At 47.0% G+C, this 18,792-nt stretch overlaps 1 protein-coding gene across 2 annotated transcripts in view; it reads right to left on the bottom strand.

Moving 5' to 3' along the window:
- The window catches only part of CCAR1 (cell division cycle and apoptosis regulator 1), a 1,290,009-nt gene that overhangs the window by 1,059,642 nt on the left and 211,575 nt on the right, over window positions 1-18,792 (bottom strand). The window contains exons 4-5 of one of the 2 annotated variants that reach the window (XM_086922386.1): window positions 4,301-4,345; window positions 3,843-3,875 (exon numbers count right to left, since the gene is read on the bottom strand). In XM_086922386.1, coding sequence (XP_086778512.1) covers window positions 3,843-3,875; window positions 4,301-4,345 — 78 coding nt within the window. The remainder of the gene's footprint in view (window positions 1-3,842; window positions 3,876-4,300; window positions 4,346-18,792) is intronic. The other variant, XM_086922387.1, reaches the window with a different exon arrangement.

Genomic DNA, 18,792 nt, shown 5'->3' with positions numbered 1-18,792 from the left:
GTATAGTAATGGCAACAAGTAGCGGGATGCTAGATTTATAGTTTCACTTCTACAGTCCCAGATCGATTTACAGATTTCAAAAAGTATTAGTTAGGCTTCTCACTTTTTTCATTGGTCCAGCTTTGTATGCAGAGAGATGGCAGGAACATTAAATCAGAACACAGAGTGATGTCCGTTGAATGTCCAACCCTGTTTCTATCCCTTTTCTACATGGACTGGAGTCTCTATGTGGTCAGGCAGCTGGCATGTATAGCTTGAGTGAGGGGGGTCTTCTCAAAGCCCTTTAAGTGATACTATTGGTGTCAGGAGGAGTACTGCACAAAGTAGATTAATCCTTCTAGATAGAGTGCTTTATATTTGCTAGAAGGAACGTCTCCTTTTGAGAGCCAGGCACCACGTACATAGACGTTTTGAAAGCAGGAACAGAGGGCACGATATTCTGCAAAATATTTTTGCTTGAGGCTTTCACGATACTGTGAAATCACGCGTTTGGCGAAGTTACATGTAGTGGTGATGCTGTTATGTCAACTTTCAAGATTTCATATTCTGCAATGGCAACATTTTGGACAGGTGACTTCGATCACCTAAGGATGCATGGGCAGCAAACCATTAGGATCTGCTCAGCTGATGATACTGTTGTCATATTGACAACAATGTTTCCTAAACTAAGTGGAACTGTTTTGGAACAAGCAGATAGACAACAAGCGATGTGATTATATCAGATGTCCCTGTCTGCTTCCAGAGGGTGCTGAGAAGACCTCTAGGTCTTGCGCAAAATTATTGGACACATTGATTGCACAGATCTTTTGTGGAAACTTTAATAAAAACACAGGGTGTCCACTTACACTTTGCAAAATGCCAAATACCCCAGAGCTATTACATGCAAAAACCTTTCCTACCAAATATATCTAGACCATGTGCAATATAAAAATCAGACTACAGAAGGGGGCAAATAAATCAACCTCACCCATGACTATTTAGACGAAACTGTCCTTACCAGAAACAGCTTTCTAGCTCTCAGACAAGACACCAGAAGTTGACTCTTCAATGTTATGTCTGTAGATCCAGCAAAATTCAAGATTACATATAAAGGAAAATTGCATAATGACTTAGTTTCCTTCTTGGACAACACATCGGAGGCAGTAATGTACATGGAACCACACACATCAAGGTACGGTACATCCCTGGCACCCATTTGTAAAGGGGCCAGGTAAATCGTCACTTGTGTAGGAAGCATTGATGGTAGAGATTTCAATAAGTAACAGATTCCTATAAATTCTATTTGCATGACCTTCAGTTTGAACTACAAACTCGATTATAATTTTAAAGAATTTTCAAGAGTTTCTTTACAACTAATTCATTACCTTCATTTTGTATTATAACTTCAAATTAAATGTTGAAACATTTTCAATAGTAGGATCATGCTCCGATCATAAGATTTTTAGCCAACCTACAGTAAAGGTTTGTAGCAATATATCACATGCATAGAACCCTAGTTTGTTTTGCATGCAAAGTTCTAACGAGTCCAGTCCCTTCACAAGGGATATTCACTAGAGAGTGATCTCTCTTCTCTTGTGAACCACATACTTGATCCTGATTGATATTGGGGCACGGAAGTGGTTTGGGTTAAAGTGAATTTTGGGGGTTTGTCCTCCTCTTTTGTTCCTAACTTCAATTCCTTTGAGGTGGAGTGACCCACCTGCATATCTGACTGCTATCCTGACTTTTAACTGGACCAGCTAACACGCTAATCTAGACCACTCACTACATTCTAGATAGGTCGAAGGGAATGCCAAGGACTAGACCTGCACTGTGACCTGGAGGTGCACACCAAGCATGCCTCTTGCCAGCATGGGACTCGTGCCCAGTCCTGTGCTGTTGACATGAAAGCATTGGTGTCAGCATACAGAGTTCTGCGAACTAAGAGTCCTTGACAGACCTTTTTCTCTGTCACAGATGAGTGCGACCAACGTGGACCCACTTGGGTAAAGGTTCTGGTTCAACTCTCGGGCTAACAATGTATGTGTTTGGTGCGCCAGATGTATAAGTGCCACTAACATTACAAACAGCAATATTCTGTGTGTAATATATGTTTGCTGAGACCTGTGAGATCCATTGTCCATATCCCCCGATTTAGCTTGGCGCAAGATGGCGGGTGGATACTGCTTCCCCAGCAAGTGGAAAAGTATTGCAATATGCACTTTATAAAGAAAAGAAACTTAACTCATAGGGTGAGGTGTCACGTTTAGTAAAATCTTAACATAACTGATGTACAAACTGAATTGGGGTTTTTTCTTGTATTGTATTTTTATCTGTGAATTTTATAGTCTGATAAAAACCGAATACAGGTTTTTTTTATTTGATTTGCCTGTGTTTCTGTGTCTGGAGATCCAGACACTGAAGTGAGAGAAGATGGAAATGCGGCTACCCTTAGAAATTCAGAGGACCTTTCAGCAAAAGTTTGTGTATAGTACTTCTTGAACGTTGCATTTAATGTATGGAGGAGGGGGTGTAGAGACTCAGCAGATTCTGTTGTTTAGCGTAATAAAGTTTCTAGGTAGGGACTGCCTTTTTGTCTCTCCCTGATTGAGTCTTCAGGAAGGCTGATAACAGGCAGGGCTACAAACCATACACTTCATTGTTTTTGGATAGTCCTGGTTCGCGCTAGCATCGTAACTCTCTCTTGCACAAAGGATGTGCCTGCACTTACGCCCTAGTGGGGTCATGCTGGAGCAACCAGGATTAGTGGAAACTCCAGGCTTTTCCTGACCTTCAGCATTAGAGGGGCCAAGATATGGCATACAGAAAAGCCTCCCCCAGTCAGTCGACAGCCCATCGGAGAATGTTACAGCTCAAACTTGCTGCTGAAATAGGTCACCGGTACATCCATGGAAGGTCGCCCGCAGGCCTTGAAGATGGGCTTGAAGACTTCTTGGAGGAATCTGTAAGGGACTTGGTGCCTGTTTGCTTGATCGTACAGGGGGTCCTGATGTTTGCTATACTGATCGGCACCAACGTGGATAACAATTAAGCATCAAATGGAAGGTCCAGCTATTCTTTTTCAAAAGAGTAATGAGCTTTCAGAGTTCTTTTTCATTACTTCTACGGATGCTTAGCAATATCTAAGCAGAGGGGAATAAACACTTGTACTACACAACACGAAAAATAAATCCTTTGATAAATTGCCTAGGCGGTTATTTACAATTTATCTCAATGGTTCAAAATATAACCTTCTCAAGTAGACAGGGAAAACGGAAATGTGGCTATTTGACACAGTTTCTGGTCATCTTAAATAGCCCAAGTTGCCCCAATTTAGGCATTTAAAAGACAAGTACTAAGAATTAGCAGAAATTCTTTGTAAAATTAAGAAAAAAATAGTATCATACTTTACATTATTGCAATTTTTATCTATATCATTTAGTAAAATGTATTTGACAAAATGGAAGTTATTAGGAACATTTTAACCATGGTCACTAGACTTTGCACATTTATGCCAACTAACAAAACATTCAGTAGAATCTAACTGCAGATGACAGAGACCAACACCATAAATTCCAACCATTTATCTCGGAAGTTCAACTCAGAATAACTGGTCGAAGGGTGAAAGTTTGGCCAAGGAGTATGGGTCCTGGACCAAGAACAAGGAAGAGTCAATGAAAGAAACACAGCAGACCTTTTTGTCATGTGCAATTTTCCATCAGAAATTGCTGTGGAATGATTTTCCCAAATGGTTTGCTTGCTTCAGCTTCACAATACGTCCTAATGGATGGAGGGACTATACTACTGAGCAAGAATTACTTCCCCAATAATGTTTCAGAACAATAGTGAATACAGACACTCACCTGGGACAACATTGCCTGTGGAGGCTGCTGGAGCTTTAAAACAAACAAAGTACACTAGTTATAACAGACCCTCACTGAATTAAATGGAGCAAAGCCAAAACCTACAGCTATAACAGACAAACAAGTGCGTATCGTATAACATGAACATCGTTTCCTAACACGATTTCAACGAATCATACACAATATTAGTGTGAACATTTAGGAACTAAATCCAAAAGAAAACAATTAGCTAAAATTAAATAATCTTATATTCATCAAGTTCAACTGAACATTATTTTTTAATTGAGAGAATTTCAAAGTCTTTATAAGTAACAGGATAATAGCAGAAACATTGGCACGTCTATACAAGAATTCATTAACCCCCATGGAGTACTGTTAAAACCTCAACAACTCGATTGTGTTATGTTCGAAAAAATAAAGTCGGGCTAGAAGAGCAGTATTATGCAATGTTGACTAACCTGTTGTTGAATGCTGTATATTGTTGGTTGAGGTTGGGAATACTGCTGAAATACAAAAATAATTATCAAGTTACTAATGAGCAGTAGAGGATGAATCCAATAGTTATTCACTCACCAATTACAACTAACAAATGCGTTTATGCTTTTCCATTGACAAGGGGCTTAAGGCAGAACTGTAAGCATCCTTTGCTATTCTTACCAAGTTTAAGCATGTGGTTATTTAAAAGTTACCCATACAAAATAATTTCAGTTAACAGAATTCATACTAGACAACTGAAACTGAAAACCGGTCATCAAGATGACTGTTGGTAGAATCAGGATCAGTGAAAAACAAAACAATGTAGTAAAAAAACAAATACTTCTACTAGACTAAATATCAACTAAATAAAACCTGAATTTCATAAACCAGTCAAAAACACACTGAGATTACTTGCATTTCATGTTTCTTTAAGTGGCCACTGCATTTAATAGTTAAAATCAACACATCTTGACTGTTTCCGGTCATCAGAGGTAGGGGACAATCTGCAGCACTGATCCTATTAGGTTTATTTGCAATATTGGATACTGTAAACCATGGGATTCTGTGGGAAGGACTAAGCTGAAGAAGAATGCCATAGCTTTGTACTGGATAGGCTCTTTAGAACTGTCTGGGTCAAATGTGTCTAAATTGCTCAATTTGGATAAATATCCCATACGCTAGGGTAGTCCCACGATCTATATCCTCTCACCTCTTTAATTTAACATCACCACAATTCTACTTGCTCGCCTGACTGCAATATATGGTCTGCTGTTTAAGAAGTGAGCAGATGATACTCCAATTCTTTGGAATTTTTACAAATAACCTTCTATTGTTCCTCCTGTGACAGTAATTAATTAACGAAAATGGCGAATGTTCATCACTCACTCATGTCTCAATGATAGAAAAACTGAGATTCTACTCTCAGGAGATGTTCAATCTGCGTGAAGGTTTTGAGCCCTATTTGGCAATACCTTATAGGCAATGCAATCAATAAGGAACCTATGTGTTATAGATGATTCATGTTTATCACTCCAGTCATAGGTTGCGGCTGTTACTAAGTTTGACCAATTCCATCTGTAAAACCTTTCTAGAACTACACTGTTCCTAAAGCCTTTGCATCCTGTCCAAATAAATCAGGCTGTGGCTTTGCTAAGCTATTTATTTGGATGTGGCTCAGTTCAATTTTAACAGGCTGAAAGATGTTCCAAACTACAAAATTACAATAGTGAAAAATATCAGTACCGGTCTGAACATTGTTGGATACACTGCTACCTTCTAATGAAGCTTGATATGGAAAGCAGTTCAGGGCTTGGCCCAACTATCTTGTGTTTTTAATTTGAGAGGTTTCCTCAGTGAACCATAATTTATTTCGCCATTATGGAAATGTGCTAATTTTGATGGAGGTTGTATATATAATGAACTATAAACGAGGTGTCCCCAACCTCTAATGGACTATGAGCAACTCTTCATTGCCAAACAAAATGGTGAGCAACATCTGTACATAAACAGAGCCTATTAACATAGATGTCATGGCAAAATGATTCAAACAGGATTTAAAATGGTAGGGACTTTTTATGCTGACATACTGTACTAGACAGTATTTATATAGATAAATCAATATGTATTGAATATTTTTTATTTAAAAATGTGGCAAAATGCAGTCTAAACCATAGCATTTGCAAGGGTACCAACACCAAAATTTGATTCACAGACCAATCTATAAGACGGCAGGATAGTACCAAAGACACCCACAGAATAAGTTACTTATCTTCGGGTAACGCTTTTTCCTCGAAGGTGGGTGCAAGTCTCCCTATAACAAAAAATCCTGCAACACCTAGCGGGCAAAGTGACCATCCCTCCTCACTTCAAAGTCTGAATAATAGTGCTTCGCAAAAGAGGGGAGGGAGGTCCAAGTTGCGGCTTCACAAATGTCACCTACAGAGATTCCTCTAGCGGACGTAGAAGACTTCTCTAGTAGAAGGAGCTATAATACCTTCAGGTAGTTCCTCGTTAGTCATGGCATAGCAGATCTTGATGCACTGGATAATCTATCTGTACAATTTATTTATTTACAATGTCCTCTTATCCACTGCCTTTCCTTTCATCTTGCCCACAAAGCCAACAGCTGATCATGTAGCCAGAGATCCCGAGTTCTGTACACACAAAAGCTAACAGCCCTTTCAGGGTCCAAACAATGAAGCCTCTCATCCTCTTTAGATTGATGAGGAGGAGGATATAAAAAAGGAAGGGTGATATACTAGCCAAAGTGGAATGGAGTAACCACCTTTGGCAGGAAAGCAGCCCTGGTTCTCAGTACCAACTTAACTGCATAGAATGTCGTGAAAAAGGGTTGCACACTTAATGCCTGCAATTCACTAACACGGATAGCCGATGTTATGACGACCAGAAAAAAGTAACCAACATTAAAGGACAACTATGTAAGGGCTCAAACTGAGCACTCATAAGGAAGGTTAGCACAAATTTAGATGCCATTTCGGCATGATAAACTGAGAGGGAGGGAACTTATTAGTACGTCCCATAATAAAACTCAATACTATAGACGACTTAAAAACTGAAGGTTGGTCAGCTAAACAGAGGAATGCCGAAAGGACAGACAAATACTCCTTAACTGTTGCAAGTGCACAGCCTTGTTGTGCTAGGGAAAGTACAAATGTCAGACAAATGGGCTTTCAAAAGGACAATGGAATTTTCTTTGCACCACTTTACAAACGTTGCCCATCTGCATGCATAAACAGTCTTGGTGGAGTCTTCTTGCCAATAAAATAACATCCACCACATCAGGAGGTACAGAAAAATAACTCAGGTTGCCCCATTTAATCTCCAGGCATGGAGGTGCAGGCTCTGGAGGTGGAGAACCTCCCCCTGCGACTGCAAGAGGAGGTCTTCCCTGTGAGGGAGAAGGAGGGGAGGGCACAAAGAGGTGAAGAAGGTTTGTATACTACACCTTTCGCTGCCAATCCGGGGATATTAATAACACTTGGGCCCCGTCTTTTTGTTTTTTGTTTTTAATAAATGTGTTTATTGGTTTACTTACAGCCATACATACAGAATTAGACGACATTTTCAAATCAAGCAAGATACCATCTGGGCAAGCATTAATGAAGATTATTCGTTACACATCATCACAATTCTCAGTATTCCTAAGCATCTCCAATTCCCCCACAGGGGATACAGAAGGATCTCCACGATATTTATTCCACATCGACCACTTCCGATCCCAGTTTTTGGGGCAAACCCTAGCCACAAAAACTTCGGTCTCCGCTAGCATGCACCTGTCCAGTTCTTCTGCCCACCTGGTGATGTGCGGCGGGTTTGGTCCCCCCATCCTCTCGCCAGTTCCCGTTTAACTAACGTGTATCCCAGTGCTGTGAATTGCTGTTCAATTTTGGTGAGATCAGTCGCCTCCCATATATTGAGCAGTCACAGTTGTGCTGTCAACACTACCTCTTTTCTCTAGGCCGTCTGCATATGTTCGGAAGCTCCATCTCAGAGTGTACATATTTACGGGCAGCTCCACAGAATATGATAAAAGCTGGCCTGCTATTTGCACCCCCTTAAACATAGATCGTCAGGTCTAGAACCTATTTTTGCCAAGGTCTTCCCTGTCATATATGATTGGTGAAGTATCTTGAGCTGTATGAGCCTAAATTTAAGTGTGATGGCCGCCTCTCGAGGGGACATAAGAGCCGCCTGCCAGTCTTCGTCACTCATTGGACAAGGTCATCCTGCCACCACTCCCTGAGCTTTGAAAAGGTGTCTGGTAGGTTATTACACAGCTTTTTGTATGTGAGGGATATCGCTTTAGAACTCAGAGGCCCATCTAACAACCGGTTTTCCAATGGAGACGAGTCTGGTATGTCTTTAAGGGATGGAAAAGCCGCCAAGAGCGCGTGCCTAATTTGCAAATATCTGTACATTTCTCCCTGAGCCAGATGATTATTGGCTCTGAAGCTCCCCAAATGTTAGTACGGCCCCTTTCTTGACCAGGTCCTTCACTGCTGAGATCCCTATGAGGTCCCACTTATCAAACCCAGGCTGATAGCACAGCATGCCCAATTTCTGTGTGTACCACAGCGGCACTGCTTTTGAAAGGACGCCCGCCCAACCCGAGCGGGAATTTACTATACGCCAAATGTCCAATGTATGTTGGGTGGGTCCAAAAAATGTCTGTTTGTATTTCCTGTCACTGTTATACAGGGCTCCCAGGTAACGAGAGCGATCAGTTTGGTAACGGTCGAGAGCATATGCTGGGTCGTCGGGGGTGTGGTACAACCAGTGGTTAACGGTCACCAGTTGTGCCGCCCAGTAGTAGACTTGTAGGTCAGGCAATGCTATGCCACCATCATACCACACTTTCGTACGTTTCTTCAGTACCACCGGGGGGGCCTTCCAATCCCACAGCAGCATGCAAAGTTCCCCCTCTACTGCCCTAAAATACGAGCCGGGGACTCTGTGTGGGCAGTTGTGAAGAATATAGAGGAAACGAGGGAGGGCCAACATTTTAAAGAGGACGGCTCAACCCACCAACGAGAGTCAGGGACCTCCAATGCTTCACATCCGCATGCAGACGGACTAGTGGGGGGGCTAAATTAAGGCTATATAAACGAGCTGGATCCAAAGTGATGAAAATCCCCAAATATCGGAACCCCTCCTCTGCCACGGCGATTGTGCACCCAGCTGGAAGTCGGGGAACCTGACCATGCAGCATAAACAAGACAGACTTGTGCCAGTTGATCGTATACCTGGAATACTTCCCGAAATTCGTGAAGATGTCAAGTACCACACTAATTGATTTGTACGGGGATGCTAAATACAGCAGTACGTTGTCCGCATATAAAGATATACAGTCATCCACATCAGCTGCCCAACGCATCCCCGCACCATCACATCTCGGCGCACCCAGGCTGCGAGGGGCTCCAGTAAAAGGGAGAATAGCAACGGCGATATCGGGCACCCCTGTCTAGTGCCTCTGCGTAGCCCGAATGTCTGGGACATGTAGCCGTTGACCCTCACCTGTCCCAGTAAGTCTGTGTATAGCAGCTTTACCCAGGCTACAAATTTAGTGCCCAATCTCACCCTTTCCAGGACTTCGAACAAATAGGGCCATTCTATGGAATCGAAGGCCATTGAGGCATCAAGAGACAACACCGCAGCATCCTCCTCGATATAGTCCCTCCGAGCCAGCACGTTGTGCAGGCGCCGGATATTGAGAGCTGTGTATCTCCCTGGCATGAACCCAGACTGGTCCGGGTGAATCAATGATGTGATAACCAAGATAAAGCGGGGACTGGTGAGTAACTATCTCAAGAGAGTGGGCCCAGACATCATTTTCCTGCAAGAGACACACCTTAGGGGCACGGCCTGTGCATTCATAGCAAGGGGTAGATACAAAGTACTGGGGCATGCGGGATACACGACTGACTCCAGGGGGGAGGCGATTATTGTTAAGAATACCTTCCCATTCCGTATCACACGTACATGGGGGGACCCACTGGGGACATGTATAGGGGTTCAGGGAACTTGGCGCAGACGCACCTACACTCTTGTTTCAGTATATGCACCTCCCAAATTACAGGCGAATACGCTGAAGATGCTAGGGACCATACTCCTAGACACCTCAGATACCATACAGATAGTGGGTGGTGATTTTAATGATGTGATGGATAGGGGTCTAGATAGATCAGAAGCGTCTAGCACCCGAGGGACTCGGACTCCCCTTGCTCAAATAATGTCCGAGATAGGGCTCACCGATGTCTGGAGACTGCTACACCCAGACACTACAGCATACTCATTCTATTCGGCTGCGCACAAGGTGTTCTCCAGACTAGACTACGTATTCATGCCCAGGCAGGAACTAACCATGGAGGGCAAGGCGGAATACTTGGCGAGAGGACTCTCGGACCACTCGCCGCTACTAGTGTCGATAGGCCGTTCTGGACATGGAAGGGAGGCCTCGTGGCGTCTTGCCGCTTGGGACCTCACAAATAAGACAATACTTAAGGGCATTAGAGCAGATGCACGGGTATACCTGGCTGAAAATGATGGGTCAGTGGACTCGGCAGTGACCTTGTGGGAGGCACTGAAGCCAGTGATGAGAGACAGAATAAATGGCAGATTGGGGGAGGAGAGGAGGAGGCGTCAGGAGGAGGTGGGGAATGTTGAACGGGATATAGTGGAGCTAGAGAGAGAACACTTACTTACAAAAAGCACCACAACCTTACGTAAACTGCTGGACCACCAGAGACGCTATCGGGAACTGGTGTCGGAGGAGGCAAGAACGCAGAACCTGGCCACACTCCACCGACTGTACGAAGTGGGGGATAAGTCGGGTAAACTTCTAGCCTGGCTCAGTCGTAGGGCGAGAGCGGCGCGGTGGGTAGATGAAGTCATAGATGAGAGGGGGAGAACAGTGTGCTTAGACCCCCACATTGCAGATGCGTTCGCGGCTTATTATGAACGCTTCTACGAAGCCAGACAATTGGGCACGTGCGAGGATTCTCTCCACTATATGTCACGGGTCGCTCTGCCTGTGGTGGACGCTGAGGCCCTACCCGCGTTGGAGGCCGACATCTCCTCGGAGGAGGTAAAGGCTGCCATTACCAGACTGAAGCCGGGGAAAGTGCCGGGGCCAAACGGGTTTCCCCCGGAATTCTTTAAGGGCACGGCTGATATACTAGCTCCTCATCTGAAAAAATCTTTTTCTTGAAGCGTGCCAGGAGGGAGGTCTGCCTGCTGACCTCACCATGGCGACCATAATCCCTATACACAAAGAGGGCAAACCGCGGGAGGATTGTGCCTCATATTGACCCATCTCCCTGTTGAATACGGAGGTGAAGCTCCTTGCCACGGTCTTGGCGCGACGACTGAGAACAGTAATACCCGACCTGCTACATTTAGACCAAACAGGGCCACGAAATTCAACCTCAGGCGCACACACAACTGGCTGCAGGAGGTGAGGGACAGGGAACCGCCACATTGGTTTCTTTCTTTAGATGCCGAAAAGGCCTTTGACTCGGTGCATTGGCAGTTCCTAGAGGCCACCCTACAAAAATTTGGCTTCGGCCCAAAATTCCGAACGTGGGTGCGCCTTCTCTATACCAACCCGCGAGCCAAAGTAAGAGTGAACGGGAGGCTCTCCCGCAAAATTTCGATCCAAAGAGGCACCCGTCAGGGCTGCCCTCTATCGCCGCTTCTTGTCACGTTAACGATTGAAGTACTGGCGGCCAGGATTAGGCAAAACCATATGATCTCCGGATTCCGGGTCGCTGACGCAGACGAGACGCAGGAGAAGTTGTCCCTATACACGGACGATGTCCTTCTCTACATCACTGACCCAAAGACCACAGTGCCTGAATTGTTCCGCGAGCTGGACTGCTATGGCAGTTACTCCGGATATGCGATAAACTGGCACAAGTCCGTCCTTTTCGACCCCAGAGGGGATACGCGTGGGGAGGCTCTTCCGGACAGGCTGGTGGTATCCACGGAAGGCTTCCAATATTTGGGGGTATACATCACGCTAGACAGGCAACTGTCGTGTCACAAAAATGTAGAGAGAATACTCGTGAACTCCACATCTGATATGGACCGCTGGCGCCAGCTCCCTTTGACACTCCTGGGCAGAGCGGCACAGTATAAAATGGTAGTATTACCCAAGTTTTTGTACGCCCTGCAAAATGAATATTATCTAATCCCAGACAGCCTAATAAGAAAAATTCACGCTGACCTTCGAGCCTTTCTATGGCTGGGTAAGCAGCCGAGAATCGCGCTGACAACCCTCCAACGCCATCAATATAGTGGTGGAATCTCGCTCCCAAATCTTGAAGCCTACTATTGGGCGGAGCACATGTCCTCCATTAATGACTGGCTCCATGCTCCGGCGGACCACCCTACGTATGCACTAGAGCGTAACTATCCCCGCATAATCTGCTGTCATATCTATACGGCAGACCGGCGAAGAAGTCATTGCTCCCGGCCACAAGCATCACACTCCGGGCCTGGAGACAGGCCACGAGACGCACAGGATGGGATAAGAAGCCCACCCGGCAGACTCCACTCTGGCAATGCACATGGCTCCCCGAGCTGCATAAGCTTACCGGCTTTAAAAGGTGGGATGATATCGGAATTTCCACGATAGGGGATGTCATTGCCAAGGGAGAACTGAAACCCTTCGCGACCTTGCAGGTGGAATATGGGCTCCATCGCTTGCAGTTTTTTTAATACATCCAACTGCCCCATGCATGGAGGGCACAGGCTTTGACTCTGGAGGGACTTCCTGAATATGCCCCACTAGAAGGTAGACTATTACAGGAACAGATACCAAACAAGGCTGTATCACTCACATATAAAACTCTTACGAACAACATGCTGGGAGACCTAGCGAAGCTTAGGGACGCCTGGGAGAAGGAAGTAGGAACACTTGAAGATATCGACTGGGACATAGTCCTAATGCACCCGAGGGAGGTGGCTATTAAATCCCGGCTCCGCCTTATTCAATACAACGTGCTTCATAGAACATATTTCGATAGGGTGCGATTATTCAAAATGGGGAAAACAATAGATAAGTGCCTACGATGTCAGCATGAGAGAGGGGATTTTTTCCATATACTATACTAGAGTACAATCCTGCGGGACCCTCATCTTTAAAGAACTGAGGGATGTCTTGTCTACACCGCTTGAACAGGAGCCCAAATTGGCCATCCTGGGAATGACCAATGATGTTGACCTCCCCCGACCCTTACTGGTGTTCCTGACCCTGGCCCTGGTAGTGGCGAAACGTGACATTGCAAAATACTGGGGGGCAGGGACCATCCCCACTGTGGAGGAGTGGAGAAGAGGGTTGGACCTTTACATGGCGGCAGAGCGGGTGACGTATAAATCAAGAGGCTGCCCGGGAAAGTTTAAAAAAGTCTGGTCGAAGTGGAGACATTATCATGGGCTAGATGGAGGGCTAGGGGTGGGAGGCACATGACTGCGCCTAATGTTGGAGGGAGGGTCGAGTTGGAGCGGAGGTGTCCGTCCTGAGAGGAACTTGATGCAACAGAAATAATCTGATGGACAAGCTTCACTTGTACCAATTGTCTACCGGGCGCGAGAGTGTGGGATGGGGATTGATGGAAATGTATGATGCCAATACCATGACTGTACAGTTAGGTTCTGAAATAAGTGTTATTAAGCCGATCTTTCATTCACTATAATGTTTGCTATGGGGGGGGGGGGAAATAACAGAAAAAGCGGATGCCTAGATGGCTTACATGGATACCTCCTATGCTAAGTGGATGGTGTACGGAGAGCGCACCACTGGTATTGCCAGATTGACTTTTGGGTTATGCGCTGAAGAGACACTTGGGGCTCCATGGTCTATATTCTAATGTGTAATACTGTTTTATTTGCATAATTATGCTAACGCTGACCGTCTCTTATCTGAGTATCTGCAATAAAAAATGTATTTAAAAAAAAAATGATGTGATAACCATCACTAATCTGTTAGCCAAGACCTTCGCCAAAACCTTTGCTTCCACATTTATCAGCGAGATGGGCCTATAGGAGCTGCAGCGATCTGCTGGTTTACCCGGCTTAATGATTACTACTATGGTAGCTAACCGTTGGTCCACTGGTAGCCAACCCGCCTCCAAGCTTTCCACATACATGGCCTTTAGGTGCAGCACAGTTAGAGAGGCGATGGCTTTCAGAAACTCATCCGGAATGCCGTTGGGCCCCATCGCTTTTCCCAGATTTAATCTGAACTATGGTCTTGCCTATTTCTTCATTCGAGAGGTCACCATCTAAGGTCTCTCTCTCCTCGTCCGTGTCTCGGAGGAGCTGACGGGAATCCTCAGCTGTGTAGTGGGTAGAGGGGGAATACCCCCCCTCTAGGTGGTTAGCAAATTCCTCCGCTATTTCCCTCGGGTGCGTCACAGTGTCACCCTCTGGTGTTGTAAGTTTATGTACCCATCTTGTTCCCTGTTCTCGCCTTTCAAACCACGCTAGTGTCCTGCCAGCTCTATCTCCCATCTCATATATTCTATGTTTGGTGTGTCGGTACTTGGCCAGCATGTGTTCCCTAGTTTTTATCCGATATTCGTCTTGCTTCAGTAAAAGCCTATGGCTAGTGTCCGGCGAGGGATCCAGTGCATGCTCCTGCTCCGCCACAAGGAGGTCCTCTTCCACCTGGACCAGAAGTTCACGCTTCTTGGCAATGTACCCATTCTTCAAAGATAAAGCTTGTCCTTTCAGAACCACCTTATATGGTTCCAAATTGTGTGCGCAGATTCAACTGAGCCCACATTTTCAGTGAAATAGTTCTCCGTTTGCGTGTAGAGTTCCTCCCTAATGTCTGGGCTATACAAGAGCCAGGGATTGATAACAATGGTGGTATGCATCTGTTATACCCAATGTTTGTATTCTACCCAGACCGTGGAATGATCGGATATGCCTCGCGGCAGGACTCGAGACTGGGCAAACTTCCCTATGGCGGACAAGTGTGTAAGAAAGTAGTCAATGCGCGGCAAACTATGGTGCACGTTAGAGAAGTATGTGAATAATTTCCCGGTGGGTTGAAGCTCTCGGCCTATATCGGCCAACCCCATTGCCTTCGGCAATGGGGCCTCAGCGGGTGGAGATCCACTGTATCATCAAGAGTCATATTATAGTCCCCACCCATGATTAAAGTGCCTTCCCGGAGTCCCGTCAGCCTACAACCAAGGTCCTCTAGCGCGGTTTTACCCAGAGCGGGCAGTAAAAAACTGAAAGTATATTTATATCCTTACCATCCCATTGGGCCTCACCCCCCGAAGCTACATCCCGGATCCGCCCAGGTCCCATGAATTATAAGAGGTGTAGTCTTTTTTACCAGGATTGCCGTCCCCCGTGATGCTGTGGTGTAGTCTGCATGTATCAGAAGTTTGTACCCCCATCTGGTGTGGGCCTTAGTCTTCTGTCCCACCAGGTGCGTTTCTTGCAGCAAAACCACATTTGGTGCGTGTTGCTTCAAATATTGTTGCGCTATTCCTGTCTTGATCTTATCGCCCATCCCGTTAACATTCCGAGTCAATATAGAAAGCACACAGTCTCTATCCCCCCCATAGCAGTTTGCAACCCCTTTCTCCAACCTACGGATCAATTTGAACTGAGAAAACATTTTCAATACCCCACTCATCTTTTGTCGTCGAAACTTCAGTACGGCCACGCTTCGCAGTATAGTCACAAAACCACATTTTGCACCATTATAACAATGAACATTTAAACTCCCCCCTCCACCCACCCCCCCAATACCTACCCCCTTCCCTGTATCCCCTGCCCCCTGCCCGTGGATTTAGAACTACACACTCCCGAACATGGCAGAGTGCCTCTCTCCCCCCCTGAAATGCTGAAAATGCACTGGTTATTCAACTCCTGTCCACGTAATCACAATCATCTTGAGTTTTAGCCATCCACTATTCCCATTGTGCTAGTCTTGTTCAGATCACATCAATTAGTCCCAACAGTCTCGGTTCATATACTACGTCTACTCTAACACATCTCGCACAAAGGAGTATTGCGTAGCCCATCCCCCCCCCTCCCATACTTGCGCTCTCAGTGAGGTCCCATCTCTTCACAACTGTCCCTAGGGGTCGACACTCCGTCTCCTTTGGCTGAGAATCTTCCCCTGCTGAACCATTGTTTGTGGCTTCTGTACGGGGTTGCCTCTAAGGTGACCAGATCTACCGGGACGGTCTCTTCTTTGGCCCCCCACCGTGCTCCAGCCTTCCATCCAGTCCCAAACTGCCTCCGGCGACTCAAAGAACCATGATTTACCATCAGGTTCCACTCTCAACTTCGCAGGAAAGAGCATCGCATATTTAACCTCCTGGTCACGCAGTTCCCTTTTCACTGCCTGAAAGCTGCGACGCTGGGCCTGAACCTTGGCCGTAAAGTCAGGAAAGAAAGCCACCTCGTAGTTATCTATTTTCAGCAGGGGATTAGATCGCGCGGTCTGGAGGATGATGTCCCTAACTCGATAATTGAACACTCAAGCTATGGGAGGCCTTGGCGGTGCTCCCAGCTTCGGTCTCCCTCCTGGCACTCTGTGGGCCCTTTCAATGGAGAAATAGCTGGACAAAGTCCGGTGCAGTGAGGCACGCACCCCGTTGATCGCTGCCATAACACCATGCAAGGTTGGATCCGTTCCCCGCTTGGAGGCAGCGCCCCCCGTCTTTCACCATCTGCGGCAGTACGCCTTTGTCCCCTGCCTTAGACCAAGCAAATTTGGCAAGCTGTTTTTGAGCATTGGCCTTAGGACCTTTCCCGCCCGTTGCCATGTATATGAGTCGGCAGGTATCATGTCAGATAATTTATTTATTTATTTGGAGTTTTATATAGCGCGTGGTTACCCTCGGGCATCCCAGCGCTTGTTCAGGCAACAACCACAGAGCCAGATCTAGCCCATTAAATTGGAAAAAGATGTGCCTTCAGAAGCTAGATAAGGATACAGGACAATACCAGGGGTATCTGCAACTCGTTAATAGGAGGGTCAAGGCTGCACCTCAACCCCTCTGAGCTGTCTCACGCCCGTTGCTTCCCCGGTCACATGTTCTTTTGGCCAGGCTCCTCCACTAGTCATGTCTCCCTCCCGGCGCATTGCAGCTCTGATCACTGCCCGTCAGGTGTCACCTTTGCACTCTATTCGTACCACCAAGGTTGAGTGCCTCCTGGGGGCGCTAGAGGGCGCACTGCGGAATGGCCGCACTGTCGTGAGGCTCCCGCTGCCCGGAGCTATTATCCGCCTAGGGATCCTGATTATCATCGCTGCGCCCTGATCTGACCCCACAGATCTACTGGGATATCGACTGACTACCCACGGTCCAACTCCTGGGCCATTCGGAGGTTGCTGGCCGAAGTTACGGGGATCCCAAGTTTCTCCGACTTGCGCTCTGGAAGTCTGATGCCCCCTGGCCCGGCGTCATCGGGCATGCCAGTCCGGGGCTCTGCACGTGGGGTGTAGGCCTTGCTCCGCCCCTCTCCACCGGGCCCGCTCGCTGGCCGGGCAAGCCGTTTGGCTCTTCCTTGCTGTCGGACTTATCTCTTGGATCCTACATCTGCCTGCCCGAATACCATAGCTCACGGGGGCGCAACGGATCTTCTTCTTATTTTCTGGGGGCTCGCCCCTTTGGACTGGAAGTGGAGACGGCCATCTTCTCGTCGTTGGGAGTGGCGGGGCGCGCTGGCCTGCTCGTGCCCCCACGATTCGAGCTTTTCTGGCCGTACCCTTTGTCCGACCTATGTCCTGACTCCTATTTGCTTTGGTCCCCCATTGCATCATTAGCGCACCATTATGGGGAAGCCAGACACTAAACAATCCAAATTGTCCTTTGACTCCGGAGGGGCTAGGCGGGGGACGCGTTTGCTCCAGGAGGCCGGGACTTCGCGGTCCCCCCCCCCCCGAATGTCGCTGACAGTGTCCCGCAACCACCACCACCGGACTTTACCCAAATGATGCAAGAGATGAGGCAGGGGTTTGCCACGATAGTGGACAAAGTGGACAAGATATCGTCACGCATGGATGCGGTCGTCCAGAAGCTGGACGTGCATGAGGAGCGATTGACGGCGGCGGAACAGCGCATTTCGGACCATGATGACACGGCGGCCACCCATACCACCCAACTGGCGAGAATGGACAATATCTTGCGTGTCATTGCCGCTAAGAATGAGGAGTTGGAGGCGAGGAGTAGGCGCAACAACGTGCGCATTGTAGGTGTGCCGGAGTCCACGAATGTGGGCAAAATGGAGACTTATGTGGAGAGGCTACTGGTGGGCGCCATTGGGGCGGAAGTGTTCTCATCCCAGTTCATCGTTGAGAGAGCGCATCGGACACTGGGACCTCGGCCGGCCTCTGGGGCTGCACCGCGCCCCATCATTGCGCGCCTTTTGAACTATCGTGACCGAGACGCCGCCCTCCAGGCTGCCCGCACTAACAGGGCCCTTTCCTTCGAAGGGGTGTCTTTCTCCATGTACCCCGACTTCACGCCGATGGTGCAGGACCAGCGTCGTAAGTTCCTGGGGGTAAAAAAGAAGCTTCGGGATCTACAGGTGGACTACGCCTTGCTGTACCCTGCTAAACTTAGAGTGACGGACCAGGCTAAACAACATTTTTTCACCAACCCACAGCATGCTGTGGATTTTGCGAAGCGCCTCCAGCGCGAGCGAGCAGCTGCGGATCGGGGAGGCGATCGAGACCCTGAGGATGAACATTCGGCGGCTGAGGAGGAGGTCGCTTGATTGTGGTGACTTTGGTCGTTGTCTCTCTTTTTACTGTTTTTTTGGAGTATTCTGGACGGGTACCTGTTATATTGAGTTCTACTGCCTTCCTTCTCCGCATTTGCGGCCTAACTATTGCCCGCTTTTACTTTTGCTGGTGCGGGGGTCATGTCTTTATTGAGATGAGTGAGTGCGTTTTGTTTCTTGGGGTCGGTATGGC

This window comes from Lissotriton vulgaris, chromosome 5 (genome assembly GCF_964263255.1).
Source record: "Lissotriton vulgaris chromosome 5, aLisVul1.2, whole genome shotgun sequence".
Lineage (NCBI taxonomy): Eukaryota > Metazoa > Chordata > Amphibia > Caudata > Salamandridae > Lissotriton > Lissotriton vulgaris.
Note: the sequence above shows the minus strand (reverse complement) of the source record. Positions and strands in the feature narration are given on the sequence as shown.